Here is a 20583-nt window from a genome sequence, read left to right on the forward strand (position 1 = left end):
AAAAAAGGCCAGTGAGGCAGGAATACAGTGAAAGGGAGGGGAGTGGACAGAAATTGAGATTCTCAAATTAGAGATTGCTAGTAGCCTGGTCCTGTCTACCAGTGTTTCATGGAGGGATACCATGAGGAGCAGGCAGAGGGCACAGTCCTCCAGGAGGGCACTGGACAATGAACTCTCCCACTCTCCAGGAAGAGCGGTTCTCGATGGAGAAAGGAAGCCCAGATCTTTTAGATTTCTGGACCCTTTTGGACATGGCAGTGATTGTGTCTGTGTTCCTATTACTGTCCTTCCTTTCTGTAAAGAGAGAAGCTGAGAGGCCAAGGGGAAGGCAGAGGACAGAGGATGCTGGGCACAGAGCAAGGGGAGGTCACCTAGAGGAAGACCAGGCACTCTGCTGGACACACAGAGGGATGAAGGGATGCCGGGGGAGGCAGGGGCTGACCAGCAGAACCTCATGATGGTCTCCGCTCTTCCTGCCTGGCTCAGGGCTCTGCGCCCCCCAAGGGCCTCCTCACCCTTCTCTCCACCGACTCTGGCTCCTCTTCCATTGGACAGTTCAAGGATTGCTGTCCCTAGCCAATCTCAACACACCACTTTGGGTCTCTGAATGGGGAGCCGCACTCTCACTCCACATTGGTGCTATATAACTGCTAGAGGCCTTGACGTTCTTCTCCTGCCTGGGCTTTGCGGCATCTCAACAGAGAGGTATCAGTTCTGCCTTGCTTCAGTATCTACCCACCACAACCATCCAGAGCCAGTGGGCCCAAGAGGCTGTGGTAGGATCTTGTCCTCCTCTCTTTAAGGCCTGACTTGGGTACCAGGTTCCGGAGAGCTAGGGCACAGTGCAGAGAGAGGGCAAGGAGAGGAGGGGAGATGGCAGGTGAGAGAAAGCTCATGAGTGACTAAGCCCAGGATGCCTGTCACCCCAGAAAGGCCTCATAGTCCATGTACCAAACCAGCTGTCCAGAAAGAGGCAGGACACCTGAGATGGGCCACTTTTTAGGCTCATGGCCCACGCGGCTCACCAGCATGGTGATCTCACGCTTTATCTTGCCCATGACCAGGACAGCCACCTTCTTGGCACGGTTGATGAGAGGCAGGCTGAGACTCATGCGCTGGTGTGGCCTGGAGGGGCTCTGTGTCAGCACCACTAGCTGCTCACCATCCAGGCCAGTAGGCGACTGTGGGAACAAGGAGGCTGTGTGCCCATCAATGCCCATGCCCAGCAGCACCAGGTCAAAGCTGCTGTTGGCCACCAGGGCTGAGATCTCGCTGGCGTAGGTCTGGGCTCCCTGGTCCTCTTCGGCACAAAGACGCTGGTGCAGGTGCACTGGCATAGGATGGATGTTATAGTAGGGGACCCTGATGTGTTGCAGCAGGTGGGCCTGAAGGCCCTGGAAGTTGGACTCTGGATCTGACAGAGGGACACAGCGCTCATCAACCAGCCATAGGTGTGTGTGGGCCCAGGGGAAGCTGTAGTGCCCAGTGGCCAGCTGCTGGAACAAGGCTATGGGGCTTGAGCCACCGGACAGCGCCAGGTGGAACTTGCCAAAGAGCCGCACTGCCTGCACCGCAGTGGCTTCGATGTCATTGGCCAGCTTAGAGATCAGCTCTTCCGGCCAGGCAGAGATCAACGGGCTCTCTCGGTACTGGGCCCTGAGGACCTGGAAGTCACTGGGTCTTGGGGCCAACTCTGGCCCTGGTATCAGCAGCTCTAGCGGCTGCTGGGAGAAGAACAGTTGGCCACCACTGAACTCAAAGTCCAGCAGATGGTCACTCTCTACTCCCCCCGGGTAGAGACGTGGGACCTCATTGGCCAGGCTGCCCAACAAGGGTGTCCAGAAGATCCAGGAGGCCAGCAGGTTCTCTGTGGTAATGAAGGACTCCTTCCGGCCATGGAAGATGTGGGCTAGGAGGGTGGAATAGGCATCACGCTCCCTCACAGGGCTGTAGGCATAGTAATCAGACAGAGGACGGCCAAAAAGGTGAAGCCCGGGCCGGTCCTGCACCTCCTTCCAGCTCTGGGTGGGCAGGGAGGGCTTGAACAGGTTCCGGCTGACCAGAATGGCAGGGTGGCCCAGTTCACCATGTCCAATGTAAAAGATGATCTGCTGGGGCAGGCATCGGTTCTGCTCTGAGGCCCAGTGCCTCTCACTCTGGGTGCAGTACGCCCGGTTCTTGAACAAGATCCGAATATAGCCCACTCTCTCGTCCAAGGCCTTGCCAGACATCAGGATGAAAGGAACACCCTCCCAGCGCAGGTTGTCGACGTGGACCAGGACACCTGAGGTGGGAGGAGAACACTGGGTGACGTCATAGCCTGAGGGTCGGCTGTGCAGCCACCAGCCAGCTCGGGTACCCACCTGCGAAAGTCGGTGTCAGGCTGTGGAAGCTGTCTGGCCTCTGCAGCTCGCGGCGCACCTGCTCCCTGTAGGCCTGGTACTGGCCCAGGACAGCACTGCTCTTCTGCAGCCCCCGCAGGGCCTGGAAAGTCTGCAGTTTGTGCTGCAGCACAGCAGCTGAGCTGCTGATGTCATAAGGCAGCTCCATTGCCACCAGTGTGAGGATCTCAGTCAGGTGGTTCTGCAGTGTGTCCCGGATGACACCATACTCCTCGTAGAAACTGGTACGACCTGAGCAGGAAGAGGGTTTTCAGGAGGGTTTTTGAGGTGTGGCATGACCCCACCCCAATTATCCTGGCATCCGTTCCTCCATCCAAAGAACTCATGTCAAGGTGCACCAGGGCAAACCTCAACATGAATAAGGAAAGGGGGCCACTGGGGTCACCTCCTTTCATCAAGAACTACCCTATGGGAAGGGGTCAGCCCATTGGGCCTGTCCAGGAATCTGCTTGGGAAGGCTTGAGTCACACCACCAGATAGAAACATCTGTAGACACTGGGCCAGCCTCCTGCCCTGCTTTCTCTCCCTGGGCACTGGTCAGTGTGGGAGGAGGCTGGGCCACCTAGAGAAGACTTCTTATCCTAACTAAATAGAGCTAACAAGCATCACCCTGTGATTCAGCACACACGTGCACTTGGCTAGGTGTAAGGAGATGGGAAGGAGGGAGAGGAGAAAGAGGAAATGAAAGCACAGGCTGTGAGACAGGGCCACGGGAAGGTCCCTCTGAGACCAGAAGGGTATTTCAGGTGAGGGGGCCTTCAAGTGCACAGCCCTGAGGCCTGCTGGGGTTGGATGATGGAGGCTGGAGGGAGGCTGAGGTCATGTGGGATGAGGTAAAGGGGCTGCACAGTGCTCTGGGCTCCAGGAGAAGCCCCTGGATGCCCAAAGCACAGCACACTGAGAGGCCAGGTTTGGCCTGCTGTAGGGTGAGGCTATAGAGGAAGGAAAGCTGCTGGAAGAGATGGTCAAGTTCCTGCTAGAGCAGTGGCGGAGGAGCAGGAGATTCATTTCAATCTGGAATCGGCTGGACTTGCCAACAGGTGAAAAAAGTGGGGGCAAAAGGAGGGACTAGATCTGCAAACTGGGGCCCAAGCAACAGCACAGGTATCGGTAACATTTCTAGAGCTGGGAAGACAGGCCAGGGAAGAAGCTGTGGAGGGAGAGGAAAACAGGCATGCGTTAAATGTGCTGAAGATGTCCAGGTGGAGATGGCTGGCTGGCAGGTGCCCAGGACCAGTGAGAAGGCAGTGCCGGGAACATCGAGCCTGGAGCCTGCCACCTACAAGCCTGGTGTAGCATCAAACACCTGACATATGCCAGTCTCACACCACAAGGACCCGCATGGCAGGTACCTGCTCACCACTGCTTTACATGGGAAGGAGTCGGGTGACCAGGGCCAGGATCGCCCTTCTCCAAGGCTAAGGCATGCGGGCTCTGGTCGTCCTTGATTTTGACAGGCACGAGTCTCAGAGCTTAGGAGTCAAATGTACACCCCTTGTAGGATGTGGCACAGATGTCCCAACTTGTAAATGTCCAGTCCAGTTACCACCTCATGCACAGAGCAAGCCTCACAGTGTGGCACAAAGAGCAATCACCCACCAAATGCTTTGCCTGTGTGAGTTGCTGGGTGGCTAACCAACTCCCATGCAAGCTGGGTACCTGCGTTGGTTAGTTTGTGTCATTTTAACACAAACTAAAGTCATCTGGGAAGAGGGACCCTCAACTGAAGAATTTCCTAGATCAGAACGGCCTGTGGGCATGTTCGTGGGGCATTTTCTTGATTGCTAATTGATGGAGGAGGGCCCAGCCCGCTGTGGGTGGTGTCATCCCAGGGCGCGTGGGCCTGAGCTGTGTAAGAGAAGTAGCTGAGCGAGCCAGAAAAAAGAATGAGCCAGTAAGCAGCACTCCTCTGTGCTCTCTGCATCAGCTCCTGCCTCCAGGCCTCCTGCTTCAGTGCTTGCCCCGTCTTCCCTCAGTGAGAGATTGTGACCTGAGAGTTTTGAGATAAAATAAACCCTTTCCTCCCCAAGCTGCTTTTCGTTATGGTGTTTATCATGGCCACAGAAAGCAAACAAGGGCAGCACGTCTGCTCCTACTAGGAGCTCTGGCCTCCTTTACTGCAGGCCTACCTTCTGGAGTCCACCTGACACTGGCCCTTCATCTCTGCACCTGAGCCCCATGGTGAGGATAAAGCTGTTGTGTACCTGTCCCCTAAGTCATTACCATTTATTTTCTTACCATAGACAGCAGAGGGAATGAATCTACACATCCTGTATATAATCACAAGGAGGAGACAGCATCACCTTAACAAAGCATGAACTCATTTGAAAAGAGGAGACGGGCTGGAGAGAGGGCTCAGTGATTAACAGTGATTGCTGCTCCCACAGAGAATCGGAACTCAGTTCCTAGCACCCACATTAGGTGGCTACCAACCACCTCTAACTCCAGCTCCAGGGAATGTGATGCCCATACACACACATATACACATACATAGAAATATATAAATATAGGGCTGGAGAGATGCCTCAGTGGTTAAGAGCACTTGCTGCTCTTGCAGAGGACCCACACGATGGCGCACTAACTACAGTTCCAGGGCAGGTCTGCATTTTATTTATTTTATCTGATGGCCTCTTCTGGCTTCTGCAGGCACCAGGCACATACATTCATGTAGGCAAAACACTCTTACACATAAAATTAAAAAAAATTTTTAAATCTTAAAACAAAAATAAAGAGGTGCTGGGAATGATGGTGCACGCCTTTAATCCCAGCACTCGAGAGGCAGAGGCAGGTGGATCTCTGGGAGTTCAAGACCAGCCTGGTCTACATAGCAAGTTCCAAGCCAGCTGGAGCTACAGGGATACCCTGTCTCAAAAAGACCAAAATAAATAATAAATAAATAAATAAATAGGATATAAACTGGCCAACATGAACAGAATTTCAATAAGTAACTATCATTGGAATTTAGAAATTCAGCAGGGGAGTGGGGGTTACAGATTAGAAACTGCTGGAAGAGTCAGTGAGTAGCAGACCAATCTGGAGAGTTGATTCTGAAGGCAGGATGAAGAGGAAATGAGGGCTGGGTGGAGCTTGGCAATAGAGCACTTACCTAGCACGCATGTGGCCCTGGGTTCCATCCCCAGCACCACAAAAAATAAGCATACAAAGAGATCAGTAAGTATACATGTGCAATGTACAGCTCCTCACCAAAATCAGACAATATACTGTTTACTGATTTGGACATACATGACAACATAAAGAAAAGTGAGGGCTGGGGCTGGAGAGATGACTTGGTCTGAAAAGTGCTTGCTGTGTAAGCATGAAAACCTGAGTTCAGAGCCCCAGCATCCATGTTAAAAGCTAGGTGTGGTAGGCAGAGGAGGCAGAGACAGGATCCCTGGTGCTGGAGGGCTAGCCAGTCTGGCTGAGTTGGTGAGCTCCAGGTTCACTGAGCTAACACTATCTCAAAAAAGTAAGGAGGGGGGCTGGAGAGATGGCTCAGCGGTTAAGAACACTGGCTGTTCTTGCAGGAGACCCGGGTTTGAATCCCAGCACACACACACACGGCAGCTAACAACTATCCATAACTCCAGTTTCAGGGGATCCAACAGCCCCTTCTGTCCTCTGCGGGAATTGCACAACACGGGTGCACTTAACCTACATGCATACACATAAAATGAAAATAATAAAATATATTTTTTTAAATATATATATATTTTTAAAAAGTAAGGAGGAGAGTGACTGAGGAAAACATCTGATGTTGCCCTCTGGCTCCCAAATAAAAGCACATGTGGGTACACACATGTACATATGAACATGTATACACACACAAAACGAGAAGCAAGCACATAAGCTACCCAAGATTGGGAAGAGCAGAGGACAGGCCATAGGACAGAGTCCAAGGGGGAAGAAATGGTACTTTTTGAACAACTGGTGGGGACTGGCGAGACGGCTCAGTGCGTAAAGGTGCTTGCTGACAACCCGAGTTCAATGCCCTGGTCTCATGTGGTCTACCACATACATACCCCACCCATGCATACACATATACATATAAGCATCTTTTTACCTGGTATCTAGTTAATATTTAATTCAAACAGGTAAAGGGGAGTGGGTTCCATTTCAAACCTGTGGGGCTCAGCATGTTCCTTCTAAGTGGGCACCATGGGTCTTTAGAATCTGCCCTGCTGGACAGACTTGGAGACCATTTGGAAATAAAAAGTTTTAAAAGGTAGTTTGGGGGCTGAGGGATAGCTTAGTGGTTAAGAGCAATTGCTGCTCTTGCAGAAGACTGGGATTCGGTTCCCGGTACCCATGTCAAGTGACTCACAACTGCAACTCCAGTTCCTGGGGATCTGACCCTCTTGTCTAGGCTGTGTGGGTACACCCACTCATGTGGCATACACACACATAAATAAATAAATAAAAATTTAAAAAGAAAATACATCTTAAGAAAAATGCAATTGGCATTCTTGTGACACAGTGATGGTTCCCATTTTAAGTGTACTGACTCTGAAGAAGTGATACTTGGTGACAGTCCTTAAAAGGTCACTAGAGGCACAAGCCAAGACGAACAATGCCCTAGACTTCCCCAACCCTGAAACACCACCCACGGTTAAAGTATCAGTGCTTATAACTTCTTAGGAAAAAAAAATGGGCTGCCAGTTCAACCCTGGCACCCACGGTAAAGCCAGCTTTAGAGATGCTCAGATACCAAACCCACACCAGATAAAATCAATCAACTGCAGTAGATTTAGGCATAAAGAGGACAGTTGTGGCTTTAAGAACCAATGAATTTTTGATGTTGAGAAAGCAAGAGTCCTTGAAAACCCCGCCACCTGCCTACTATTTGCTAATTTCACAAACCCCTGAGTGACCCTTTTCCTATTTTTATCCTCTCAATTCTGGGGAGTGGTGACGAGGTTCACTACCTGCTAGGGAGGAGAGAGCTTCTTTATTCCTTCATTTCAAGCTCTGGGGCTGCTCCTGTGTTTAGCACAGCCTATGGGTAAAAGAGCTCTGCTCCCAACCTGGTCAGCTCTGCTAGGACCAGGACTGTGGCCTGGCACGTGGAGGGGGAGAGGCCAGAGTGCAGCTGAGCACCAGGGTGGGAAGCTGGGCACTGGCCTTTGTGGCACTCAATGTGCTGATTTAATCTGGGAGCTGCCAGTTATTGTGGACTGATATTTTTTTTCCTGATAATGATCTGTGCTGACTTTGGGGATCCTTTCCTAGGTTAAAGGTTCAGGATGAAAACCCACAGGTAGTTGAAAACGATAGAGAAAGCTCAAGCAGGTTGGAAAACTGAAAGAAAGACCACCACCCCATGAACTTGGTTCCTCTCTACAAGTCTGGGGGGGGTACCACAGCTCTGCTCTCTGTCCCAGCCCTCAGTCTGATAGATGGAAGAGTGGCTAGAAACTGCTCTTCCCCTTCTGGCCCACTGATTCCAGTGCAGATACAGACTTAAAGGAAAAATATTTAATGATCATAAATGTTCTAGAATTAGACAGTGGTCACACAGTATTTCAAACATACTAAAAACTACTGAATCATAGACTTTAAAAGCGTAGATTTTACAGAATGTGAATTTTATATATAAAGCTCAGAAAATACCATTTAAAATAACAAAATCTGGAAACAACCAAAATGCTTAGTTACAGAACTTATACCACATATTCTGTGGTATAAATAGAACTGAACAGAAATACGGAGCTGTTAAGATACATTATGCAAATTGTCAATATATGGAGTTTAGATATGGGGGGAGGGGGAAAGAGAGAGTAAGAGAGAGAGAAAGAGATATTAAGAATGAACTAAGAGAGACTGATAGATCAATCATAGACCTTTATATAATTAGCGAACATAGTCAGTTTGGAAGGCTGGAAGATCACTTCCACTACCTCTCCTGCAAACTTGGAAGGAGAATATTTCCATTTGTAAAGTATTTCCATGGACATCAACTAATTCAATCCATAAAAACCACCCAGAGGCAATACCAGGGTATCTCAGCATTGTAGAGTCTGAGCTGAGGGGTCACACCCTCCAAACTGGACCAGTTACTCCTCCCAAGGCTTCCATTATGGGAAAGCTGGGTTTCCCTAGCAAAAATAGATACTTTAACAAAAGAAAGACAACTAAAAAATGGTTGCAACCCCTACCAATATCTTCTGGGATCACTAAAAAATAAGGATGGTGAGAGCCAAGGAGAGATGCTAGCTGCTGGCCCCTCTCCCTCCTCCCCCATCTCTCTGGACAGGAGGCTGCAGCTACCCCATGCTCAACCTGCAGACAGCACAGCAGATGGATTAGAAAAGGACGCTAGCTCTGCTGAGTGACCGGCCAGACTTTATGGCACACAGGCGGAAGGCAGGACAGCTGGTGCTGCTGCCTGGGAGGATCTTGGCTGCCTTAGTCCCTTGGTGAGGGGCACTGGGTGGTCACTCCAACCCTCAGGGTTGCACATACATCACACTCTTTTCCCTAGCAGGGACAGTCTTAGGAAGTATCTCTTCTTCTCCTGCCAAACAAAGGCTTCTGTACAGAGGGGAAACTGAGGAGAGAGAGAGAGAGAGAGAGAGAGAGAGAGAGAGAGAGAGAGAGAGAGACCCTGAGTATGTTGTTGTGGTAAGAGAGGCCTGGGCAGCAGAGGCTGAGGAATATCATAATTAGAAGTTCAGGTTCTGGTAGTCCAGAGGCTGGGGTTCAAACCCTGACTGCTGAACCTTTGTCATTAAGGACCTGGTTCCTCCTGTCAGCAGAGTTACCTGGGGCCATCCTATATAGCAGCAGGTGACCTGGTTAAGGTCACTTCTATGTTCCATGCTGCTGTATCAGAAGACCCCAGTGAGGGGCAGGGCATCCTGTGAGGAGAACCCAGGTCAGATATCACGGGGTCACTGCTGGCCCTGAGGACAGCCTCTTCCATCCTCCTCCTGTGCACCCCCAGCCTGTGCAGCAGTCCTGACCCCACAGCAAGCTCTACTGGGCCAGAGGCTGAAGGAGAAAAAGCCCTTGGACACAGTCGTGGTGGGGAGGGATCTGGGGAAGCCACTGCCACCCAGGTGGATGTGGGTGAATGGGGGTGGGGGAAAGAGAGCCAACCAACCTTGCAGTTCTACAGTTTGGAAGTCTGTTTCCCAGGGCTTCGGCAATGCGGAACCAGAGACATTCAGTATCTAGAGCCTGGCGAGCAGCCCCTTCCCTCCCAAAATGCAGGGTACAGTCTAGATTCCCCCAGCATCTACCCCTAGGCAGGAGCAGGGCATGAGTGGGGCCAGGGGACAGGAAATGGTTTGTGACCTTGGTCCTTCTGTTTAATGTTCAGACTGTGGGGCTCAGGAATTCTGCCCTGAAACATTTGGCCCACACTGAGGCTGGCAGGACCAGCACTCACCTCCTGAGCCCACTACTGTCACCCAGATGGCAGCACCTGGGTCCCATGCCAGGTTCATTGCTGGCTCAGTGGTGGGGAGGGGGCAGACTGGTATGGAGCTGCAGATATTCAGTCCCTGTCCTCTCTCCAGCTTGAGCTGTAGAATCCAAAGCAGGCGGGGGGGGGGGCAGGATGGAGACACAGGACACCTGTCAGCAGAGCTTCAGCAGGGCCCTCTTGGGATGCCAGAGTGGGCTAGCCAGTCCTAACAAAAACAGACACTGAAAGAAGGGGGTGACAGCACATGACCCCACCTCAAACAAAAAAACCAAGTCCAATACTCCACTAGACATACACAGCAACCCTTGTCCCCTGCTGGGTGCAGGCCCTTGCGACAAGGAGGGCCCTGGCTGCCTGTCCTCCCACTGAGTCGGGGAACACTATGCTCCAGGCTCAGGAGCAGTCGAATCCACCCACTGTAGCAGCCTTGCAGTCAAAGGCCCCACAAACCTGTCCCCAGGCCCAGCCTGGGTGACAGCTGCTGTTCAGACCCAAGCTCTTCCTGTTGCAGGCCTGCTTCAGCAATCCGACCTGCCTAGATTTCGACCTATCTTTCAGTCTGGTCCTCTGACCTCCATTCTCCAAATTCCAAAGGCACCTTTGCTCTAGTGTGCCTGATCCCTGGCTCCACAGAGACCCCACAGAAGGTATGTAAACACAAGAAGGAAATGGGCTACTGGGGGACACAGTAACAATTTGCTTTTTAAATTATCACTGTTGTTGCTGGGTAAGAGGTAATGCTGTAAATATAATGCTCAGAAACTGTAATAGCAGGTCAGCAGGATGGCTCAGAGGATGACAGCACTTGCTGCCAAGTCTGACAACCTGAGTTCAGTCTCTAGAACCCAAACGATAGAAGGAGAGAATCAACTCCCACAAGTTGTCCTCTGACTTCCACACACAATGTGCAGTGGTATGTAAGCACCCAGACACACACACATACACACACACACACACACACACAGGAGTACTGGCATGCACACATAAACACACACCACACACACACACCACACATACACATACCACAAATACATATATACACACACACGAGTACTGACATGCACACATAAACACACACCACACATAAACACACAACACACACACAAAGTACCTGCAAGCACACATAAACACACAACACAGACATACACAACTCCACACACACCTTAAAATATCTTTGTTTTTATTTTATGTGTATTTTATGTGCATGTAAGTGTACCCATGCTGTGCAATGCCCACAGAGGTCAGAAGAGGGTGTCGGACTCTCCTGGAACTGGTTGTCAGCTGCTATGTTGGTACTGAGAATTGAACCCGGGTCCTCTGCAAGAGCAGCCAATGCTCTTAACCACTGAGCCATCTCTTCAGTCCTTCACACACACACACACACACATACACACACACACACACATAAACACACACACAGTTTAAAAAACTGTAATAATGCCGCAGAATGCCAGAGCTCAAAGTGACCTTGGCCACCATCCCCCTACAAAATCTGCTCTTGCCACAGGTGTAGAAGTGACACACAGAGGTCACCCAGCTAGAGGCAGAGACAGGCCTAAAACTCAGTCTCCTGAGCCTGGGCTGATGCCATTCATTTGATGTTTATTCAGAACCTGTGAGGTGGATGCCCTCCTGGCATAGACATTCAGGTGAGAGAGCCAGTGAGGCAAGCACAGGACAGCCGGGCCTATAGAGCTCAATGGAGCATCTGTGGCTCTAGGAGGGAGTGGCAAGTGGGCCTCACAAGGTGGCCAGAAAGGTCCCCAGAGAAAGAGTAATGGTGCTAGAACTCACCTGAGAGGGGGGCCTGAGCAAGGAGGGCATAGGTGAAGGCTGCCACCAGCCATGGTGGCACCAGCCATGCAAGCACAAGGCCTTATAGCTGTGACGGTCCCCATTGCACTAGCATAGAACCCACAGTAGGGGCTGGAGAGATGGCTCAGTGGTTAAGAACGCTGATGTTCTTGCAGAAGACCCAGGTTCAAATCCCAGCACCCACATGGCAGCTAACAACTGTCTGTAACTCCAGTTCCAGGGGATCTAACAGCCTCTTCTGACCTACACGGGCATCACACAACATGGGTGCACTTAACCTACATGTAGGTAATACATGCATACACATAAAATAAAAAAAATAAATAAAATTAACAACAACAACAAAAAAACACAGTAGCTGGGTGTGATGGCACACCTGTAATCCCAGCACTTGGGAAACAGAAGCAGGAGGATCAGAAGTTCAAGGTCATCCTTGGCTACAGAGTGCTTTTGAGGCCAGCCTGGGCTATATAATACTGTGTCTCAAAAAACCAAACCCAGCTGGGCATGGTGCCACACACTTTTAATCCCAGCACTGGGAGGCAGAGGTAGGCCTCTGAGATTGAGGCCAGTCTGGTTTACATAGCAAGTTCCAGCCCAGATGGGGCCACCAAAAAGAAAAGCCCAACCCAATCCAAACAAAACAAAAACACCCAGGACAATTTCCAACACTGACAGCTTGCAAAGTATATAAGTGTCTGCACCAGGTGTATGTCACTGGGTCAGATGACCCCTAGAGCAGCAATGACAACTTGGGCTTTGCCACCAGGTACCCTGCAGGCCAAGTGCAGTGTGGCACACAGCAGGAGACCTGGAGGTAGCCTACATACCAGCAGAAATCCTCCCTCTGAACCGAGCTGGCCGTGGTGCAGAGGCCCAGCTGACACTCCTGACTGGAAGGCCTGGAGTCCCACCAAATACCAGTTAGGCAAGGCCAAGGAGCCCCAGGGCACCAGGCTTCTCACGCACCTTCCGCATCCACAGTCTCCTTCATGATGATCTCCACCCGCTCCACATGGTGCCTGTTCCAGAGGCCATCCAAGGCCTTACGGTTCTGGTCTCGGAAGGACAGGATCTGAGCCACGGCCTGTCGGGGAGGAAGACTGGTCATCCCAGGTTCTTCTCTGATGAAGGAAGAGCCCTGACTCCCGGGCTCCAGACCTCTCCACTTCCTGCTTAAGGAGAAAACATTCTGTGGACAACAGTTCCTGGACCTCAGGGTCTCACAGCCCAGCAAAGATACGCAGAACTTAAAGTGACCTAAACAGTTTCCAGGCGAGAAAGACATATTTTAAACTGCCTACCTCACTGGGGCTGTGACACCTGGCTTCATACACATGAAGCCTTAGGATCGAGTCCCATTGCTTCACAAAAACCAACCAACCAATAAAACAAAGCAAAAAAAGGTCTCTTAAGACTATCAACTTTTGGGGCTGGAGAGATGGTTCAGTGGTTAAGAGCACTGGCTGCTCTTGCAGAGGACCTGGGTTCGATTCCCAGCACCCACATGGCAGCTAACAACTGTCGGTAAGTCCAGTTCTAGGGGAATCAGGCACCTTCTTCTGACCTCCACAGGCATTGGGTACACTTACACTCATACACATAAAAAAATAAAGACTATCAATTTTTTATTTTTTGGTCTTTTTGAGACAGGGTCTCCCTGTAGCCCCAGCTGTCCTGGAACTATGTAAACCAGGCTGGCCTTGAACTCACAGAGATCCGCCTGCCTCTGCCTCCCAAGTGCTGGGACTATAGGCGTGTGCCACCATGCCCGGCTCAAGACTATCAATTTTTAATAAAATAATTTTCTTTTGGTCTATTTGAGACTGTTACTATGGCAACATGCAGTTGGATGGAAAGCAAAGCCTCTGCCCCAGGTAACTAACTACCTGCTAGTCTATGGCCCAGCTCAGCAGCCCTGGTACCAAAGAGCACAGGTGTAGTACACTCCTTGTTGGGAATGCTGGGACTGGACACGCCGAGAGTTCTGAGGACTGTGCAGAGTGAACTGGCCACTGACGGGCATCCTCCAGGTCACTTCAAACTCCTGCCTCCAGGTTTGGCTGAAAGCTTGTGCTTGGGCCCCACTGCATCCTATTTAGTTTTAATATCTTACTACCATCCTTCTGGTTCAAGACAGAATTCAGGAAGACAAATATTTTTATTTTAAAAAGGCAGATGGAGCCGGGCGTGGTGGCACACGCCTTTAGTCCCAGTACTCAGGAGGCAGAGGCAGGCGGATCTCTGTGAGTTCAAGGCCAGCCTGATCTACATAGTGAGTTCCAGGACAGCTGGGGCTACAGGGAGACCCTGTCTCAAAAAGACAAAAAAAAAAGGCAGATGGGTGTAAAATAAAAATGTGAATTCTAATTCCCATAGCATCCACCAAATAGAAGCCAGATCCAAACAACAGAATCCCTGGGCCACCTCTGTGGAGGGGGCAGGCCAAAACTGAGGAAGCAGAGGCTGAAGAGACATATAGAGAAAGTGCTACTTACTGGTTTCCTCTGCTTCTGTACCCCCTGCCTACCTTCAGGGAAGCTGTGGGGGTTCAATACCCTCTGGCTCAATTTGACAGTTGGTAGTGTGGCCCTGCTGATGGGTCCATGGTACCCAGCATGTCCCAGACCTGCCAGGCTCCACACTGCAGCTTACCTGCTTGCCCAGGTAATGGTCCACCCGGTACATCTCCTCCTCTTGGAAAAAGCTCCCAAGTTCTGAAGCCAACTGCTGGGCAGAGAGGTGGTCATGGCCAAAGGGCTTTTCAAAGACAACCCGCAGCCAGGCACCCGGGCCTGGCCGGCAGCTGCTATTGATGTTGCGGGCAATGTCTGCGTAGGCAAAGGGTGGCACGGAGAAATAGAAAATCCTGCCGGCCTCCCAGAGCCCTTCCTGCTGGACCTGAGTCTCGATGTCCTTGCTTAGAGTCTGATAGTCCTCAGCTGTCTTCAGTTGGCGGTACTGGCTCAGCTGCAGAAACTGACCCTTGAGTTCAGCACAGTGACCGGGTGCCATGTCCTTAGGGCAAGAGAGGGATTCTAGGGCCTTGGCCATAAGCTCTTGGCCCTGCTGAGGGGCTGTCAGAGCAGCTCCATGGAAGCTGAAACTGTGGCCTTTCCCTGCCTCATCCAAGTACAGCTGGAACAGGCCCTGCCACAAGTACTTCTTAGCCAGGTCCCCGGTTGCTCCCAGAAGAATTATGGAAACGTGTCCCTGGAATTCCTGGGCTTGCAGGCAGCTCAGAAGGGCCAGGCACACGGCCGCTCTGAGCATCTTCCAAATGCCTGAGTGCCTGGGGAAGACAAAGAACAAGGAAGGATCAGACATGGTTCAGGACGTTAGGATGTGGAAGCAACACGTCTAAGGTATCAAACATTTCCTGCCTGGCAAGAAACAGCCGTGTGTTTCTTGGGAAAATGTCCCATAGCATTCCCTGCCCTCCCTGAGCAGCCAGGCTTCTGTGCCAGGAAGTCAGTAGATAGGAAGCCTGCCCTGCAAATGGGAAGAGCTAGGAAAGTTGAAGGCCACTTGGCAGAACCAGGCCATTCTGCTGCTAGGGGCATGAGAAAGGGGCATGGATGGGGGGGGCACCGCCACGGGGCTGGGAGGAGCAGTCTATTTCACAACCACCACCAGCCTCAGCCATGAGCACAGGTTGTTTGGATAGCACGAACAGTGTTGTTCCTGGTTCAGGAACAGTGGCTGATTCCCTGCTGATGGTTAGCCCACTTCTTGCTTGGTTTTTTTCCTCATGTCTACTGAACTCCACGCATAAAAGTACTTCTAATAATGACTCTGGCCATAATGTTTAAGAACAGACTTTGAGGGTTTTCAAGATGGCTCAGTAGGTAAAAGTGCTTGTTGCCAAGCCTGATGACCTAAGCTTGAGCCCCAGCATCCCCATGCCAGAGAACCAACTGCTGCAAGTTGTCCTCTGACCTCCACGCACACCCATGCGTGCACACAAATAAATATAATAAAAAAGGAACAGAGGCTGGAAAGCTCACTCCAGCAGTTACGAGCACATACCACTCTTGCAGAGAACTTGAGTTCAGTTCCTAGTCCCCACATCAGCAGGCTTACAACTGCCTGTAATTCCAGTTCCAAGAGATCTGACACCTCTGGTGTCCACGGACACCTGCACTCACATGCACATACCCACACACAGACACACACAGATACACAATTAAAAATAACAAAAATAAATATAAGAAACAAAAGAATAGACTTTGGGGCTGGTAGCTCAGTAGTAGAGTGCCTGTTCAGTATTAATGAGGGCAGTGGGTCTTATTCCTAGGACTGAAAAAAAAAAGCCAAGTATGGTGGTGTACACCTGTGATCCTAGCACTTGGAAGGCTGAGGCAGGATTGCCACAAGTTGGAGGCCAGTCTGGGGACTCAGCGGTCAAGACTAGTATGGACTACACAGCAAGACTGTCTCAGAAAAACAAACAGGGGCTAGAGAGATGGTTCAGTGGTTAAGTGCATTTGCTGCTCTTGCAGAAGACCCAGGTTTGGTTCTCAACACCCACACGGTAGCTAACAACCATCTGTAACTCCAGGTCTTGAGGATCCAATGCCCTCTTCTAACCTCATCAAGTACCAGGCAAGCACGTAGTATGCATACATGCAGGCAGAACACTCAAATACACAGAATAAAAATAAATCTGAACAAAACAAACAGGACTGTGCAGTCTACTGCCTGAGTGCGAATCTTAGCTCAGCTCTTTAAAATATTTTTTTTAGTTTTACTTATTATTTTTATATGTATGAGTATGCCTGCATTATGTAAGTGCACCTGTGTCATGCAATGTCCACAGAGGTCAGAAGAGGGCATCAGATTCCCCCGCAACTGGAGTTTCAGATGGTTGTGAGCCGCCATGTGGGTGTTGGGAACTGAACCCAGGTCCTCTGCAAGAGAAGCCAGTGTTCTTAACCACTGAGTCAGCTCTCCAGGTCCCTAGCTTAGCTCTTTAATAATTAAAATTTTATTTAACCTGTTGCACTTCTGTTTCATCTTAAATGGATACAGCAGTGGTATCTCCATCACAGAGCAGTTGTAAGAATAAAATGACTTCATGTCTATCTGACCCTTAGGCCAGTGTCTGCTACTTTTTAAGCAGCATTTACAGGGCAATTGACTGCACAACGCAGGAAAGATGTTCACATGTGCCAGTCACAGAGTCAAGTGCTATGTACCTGATGATCTTACTGGTTCCAGACAAAAGCCCTGAAAAGCCATGCAGGGTAGTTCAATTATAGTCCCCTTTACAAATGGAAAGGCTAAGGCACCATGGGATCAAGGTTCCACGGTGAGGCAACAGGGAGCTGGGTCCCCAAAACTGCCGTTCATGACCTCCCTTACGCAAACATGTCATCCCGTAATGGCATGAGCTTTACCCTGACCTGAGGCAGTTGGCATGTCTAACAGGCAAAGGGCCAGGGTCAAATTGCAAGAACATCTGAGTATTTACTGTGCTGGCCTTCTGTTCTAGCTATAGCCATAGGGCCGAGCATGCTGTGTTTATAGCCCACAGCCCTCCAGGTCTCCACTGAGGCTGGGTTTTGGGAAAGGGAGGAAGGAAGCCAGGAGGGAAGAAACCATGGCTCTGGGAGGGAGACCGTGGAAATGGAGGTGGAAGAACGAGGGGAGAGTTACAGAGTCTGGCCGAGCACCCTTCAAAACCAGACAGCATCAACAGAATGAATCTGGCTGTAGAGAAGGAAAACTGAGGTTTAGAGTGAAATTGAACATACAAAAGGCCTCACAGAGCTGGCCAGCTAACCACCACCATCCCTGCACAGAGCAATCCAAATTCACCTGTTTTTGTCTGTCTGTCTGGAAAGGATCTCACTCTGTAGCACAGGATGGCCTCAAAATCACACCAGTCCTCCTGTCTTAGCCTCCCGAGTGCTGGGATAATAGGGTGCGAGCCACCGTGAACCTACTTTTGACTTCCTCCCAGTCTTCTCTGCATCTTCTTCATCTCTCTGGGGACCCATCCCCAGGACGGGTCTAGTGATAGCCAACTAACACAAAGGTCAATAGTGGTGTCTGTACCCACGCCCACAGGACACCTGACACTTCCGCCCATGGAAAGGACCACCAGAGGCCCCCAGCCCTCCTCTCCTGCTCCTGTGCATCTATTCTCATTCTCAAATACACGGTGGGCTACATGGCCTTCTATTTTCCCCTGGTTCCCAATCCCTGTCCTTGGCTTCGGAGCCTTTCTTTCTCAACTGGCAACAGCCTCTGCCCAGAGGGAAGGAAAAGCTGCAAGGTCAGTGCGGTAGAGAGGCAGGAGAGATCTGGAGCCCAGAGAACAGCCTGGAGAAGGAGGAGGCGCCAGCTGGCAAGCACATTCCAAACTCCTGATCTGGTCCTGGGAGCCAGGGCTCTGGATGTGCTGGTACAAGAAGCTGGGGGGCCTTACAGGTAGGTGGGGGAGGCCAAGGTCTCCCTGAGGACAGTGGGGCTGGATGGCACCTGGCCCACACTGCCTCTGGCCCTCTACTCAACCCTATTCTCATCTGACAGTGTGTCTGTTCTGGGCTTAGCACACAAGTTAGCCAGCCGTATCTCTTGCTTATCAGAACTCCTGAAACATAGTGCGTATTTCAACACAGTTGCTTACTATGTAGTTGCTAAACGCTTACAAACTGGTGATGTATGCTTGCTTTTATCACATCCATTTTTAAACCTTCACTGGGTGGCTCAAATTGTACTGTGCATTTGAGTTTACTGGGGATCTTTTTAAAATGCAGAGTCTGATGGAAATAGTCAGGGGTCAGGCCTGAGGAGTCGACAGCTGGTCCATGAAGCACACGTTTGAGTAGCAAGACTCTGGAACACTAAGCACAGAAGGCATCAGCCTGGCCTCCTATTCTCCTCACCAACCAAGTCAGCGCAATCCTGTGTGAGCAGGTCCAGCAGCCTTGGAAGCTTTAGTTTGCCCCGTCCCCTTGTTACAACTGGCTTCTAAGTACTGAATCAAGTAATAAGACCTGTGCTGACCTGGTACCCAGCATGAACTGGGTGATTTAGATGCACTGCCCTAGTCAGGCCTCACTCCGGTAAGGCAGCTCCTATACCCACAATATAGTAAGTCAATTAGACTAGGAGGAAGAATGAACTATGAAGTCATGAAGCCCAAGGCCAAGTTACCACACTAACTAGCCTCTTTAGCCAATAGAGAGTCATGATACGTTGGTCTCGGGCCCTGGCCTCAAGCCCCTTTTAGGTACAGGACTTTAGGAAACCACTTAATTATTCATCCATAAAACATGGCTGAAACCAGGCACAATGGCTCATTCCTATAATCCTAGCTCTCCAGAGGAGGCCAGCTTGGGCTAAAAATGGAATTCAAGGCCAGTTTGAGCAACTTAGTGAAACCCAAATTTGGAAGTAAGAAAAAGGGCTGCAGATAACATCAGTGGAAGAGTGTTTGCCTCTCATGGGTGAGTCCCCGGGTTCGATCTCCAGTCCAGATTCCACTAACCTAAAGGAGGGAAGGGTTGTAAGATTAATTTAGATGATGTTTTTAACAACAGCGACAACAAAAAACCACCTAGACAGCTATGCATGATGGCACATGCCTGCAATCCCCAGCACTCAGTAGGCTGAGGCAGGGCTACACTCCAAGTTCAAGCCCAGCCCAGGCTGCATAGTAAGACCTTAAACCAAAACCAAAAAACAAACAAGCTATAAAAAAAAAAAAAAAGACCCTAGCCAAATATGAACTAATTAGAGTAATTAAATGAGCAAGGCATGATGTGCTGTAATCCCAGCACTTGGGAGGAGGAAGCAGGAAGCACAGGAGTTCAAAGCCAGCCTGGACTACATAACTAGTTTGAGACCAGCCTGCTACAAGAGACCCTGTCTCAAAAAAAGTCAGAAAAAAAGTTAATAAAATATAGAGTGACTCCCAGCCCTGAGGGTGGGATAATGCCATTGCTGTAAGAGACATGGGAGTTTTCTCCTCACCTCTGGGCCACAGAGCCAACCCTGCCAAGTACCCTGGAGAACAAAGCATGCTACCAACGTCACAAGCCGAATCAGCCTCCCATGATGAAGTAAAGGAAGGCTGAGGACTCTGGCTCCTCTCCCTGTGGTCTGCACCGTCAAGGGCTGCAGGTTTGAAGATTTCACGTCTCTCCCTGGTTTCTGTGCTTCCTGGGAGGAGAGCCCTAGGGAGAACCATATCAAAGCTGCAGACCTCGAGTCAGGCATGGAGCTGGGGTGACGTGCCCTGCCTACTTTGGAACTTTCTTCTCTCTTGCTTCTCTCTTTTTCTAACTATCCAAATGGTGACTGGACATTTTGAGAAGCTGGAGGACAGGAAGGACCGGATAGAAGAGTGGACACTAGAAAATGTGGTCATGCTGACCACATTCCTGGCCTGACCATAAGCAGCCACATAACCTTGAACAAAGCATTTAATCTACCAGGGCCTCAGAATCCTCACCTAGGAAATGATCTAACACATGTCCAGGCATTTTACTGCCCCTTAGTCCCATGCTCTCCAAGAAGGGAGGTCCCTATCCTATATGAGGCGATGCCTCCTCCCCTAGGAGCCAGAGAATCCAGAGCTAAGTGATGCTGGAGGGGCTGAGACCTGAGTCCTCTTCAGAAGCAAAGGTAAAAACTCTTTGAAGTTCTAAGTTGAGAGTGTGGAAGGTACAGTTCTAAATATAACAATGTTTATTCAAAAAACAGCCAGAATGGAATGTGGTGGCTTAGGCCTATAATTTCAGCTCTTGGTAGTCAGAAGGATTGTGTGTTCAAGGCTGCCCTCTCCAAGGCCCTATAGAAGGGACAGAGGAAGGGAGGGAGGGAGGGAGGGAGGGGGAGAGAGAAAGAGGGAAGGAGGGAGAGAGAGAGAGAGAGAGAGAGAGAGAGAGAGAGAGAGAGAGAGAGAGAAAAAGAGAGAGCAGATAG

The 20583-nt window shown here is 50.3% G+C and overlaps 1 protein-coding gene across 4 annotated transcripts in view; it reads right to left on the reverse strand.

The window, feature by feature from the left end:
- Positions 1–776: 776 nt before the first annotated feature.
- H6pd (hexose-6-phosphate dehydrogenase/glucose 1-dehydrogenase) overlaps positions 777–20583 on the reverse strand; it is a 26173-nt gene continuing 6366 nt past the window's right edge. For 2 of the 4 annotated variants that reach the window (XM_008831922.3, XM_029563002.1), the window contains exons 2-5: positions 14302–14938; positions 12616–12733; positions 2364–2633; positions 777–2284 (exon numbers count right to left, since the gene is read on the reverse strand). In XM_008831922.3, coding sequence (XP_008830144.1) covers positions 921–2284; positions 2364–2633; positions 12616–12733; positions 14302–14938 — 2389 coding nt within the window. In that variant the 3' untranslated portion in view covers positions 777–920. Of the gene's footprint in view, positions 2285–2363; positions 2634–12615; positions 12734–14301; positions 14939–15029; positions 15118–19629; positions 19806–20583 lie in introns of those variants that run through there. The other 2 variants (XM_029563003.1, XM_029563001.1) reach the window with 2 other exon arrangements.

The sequence above is a fragment of the Nannospalax galili genome, unplaced genomic scaffold (assembly GCF_000622305.1).
Source record: "Nannospalax galili isolate Female #2095 unplaced genomic scaffold, S.galili_v1.0 scaffold870, whole genome shotgun sequence".
In the NCBI taxonomy this organism is placed as follows: Eukaryota; Metazoa; Chordata; class Mammalia; order Rodentia; family Spalacidae; genus Nannospalax; species Nannospalax galili.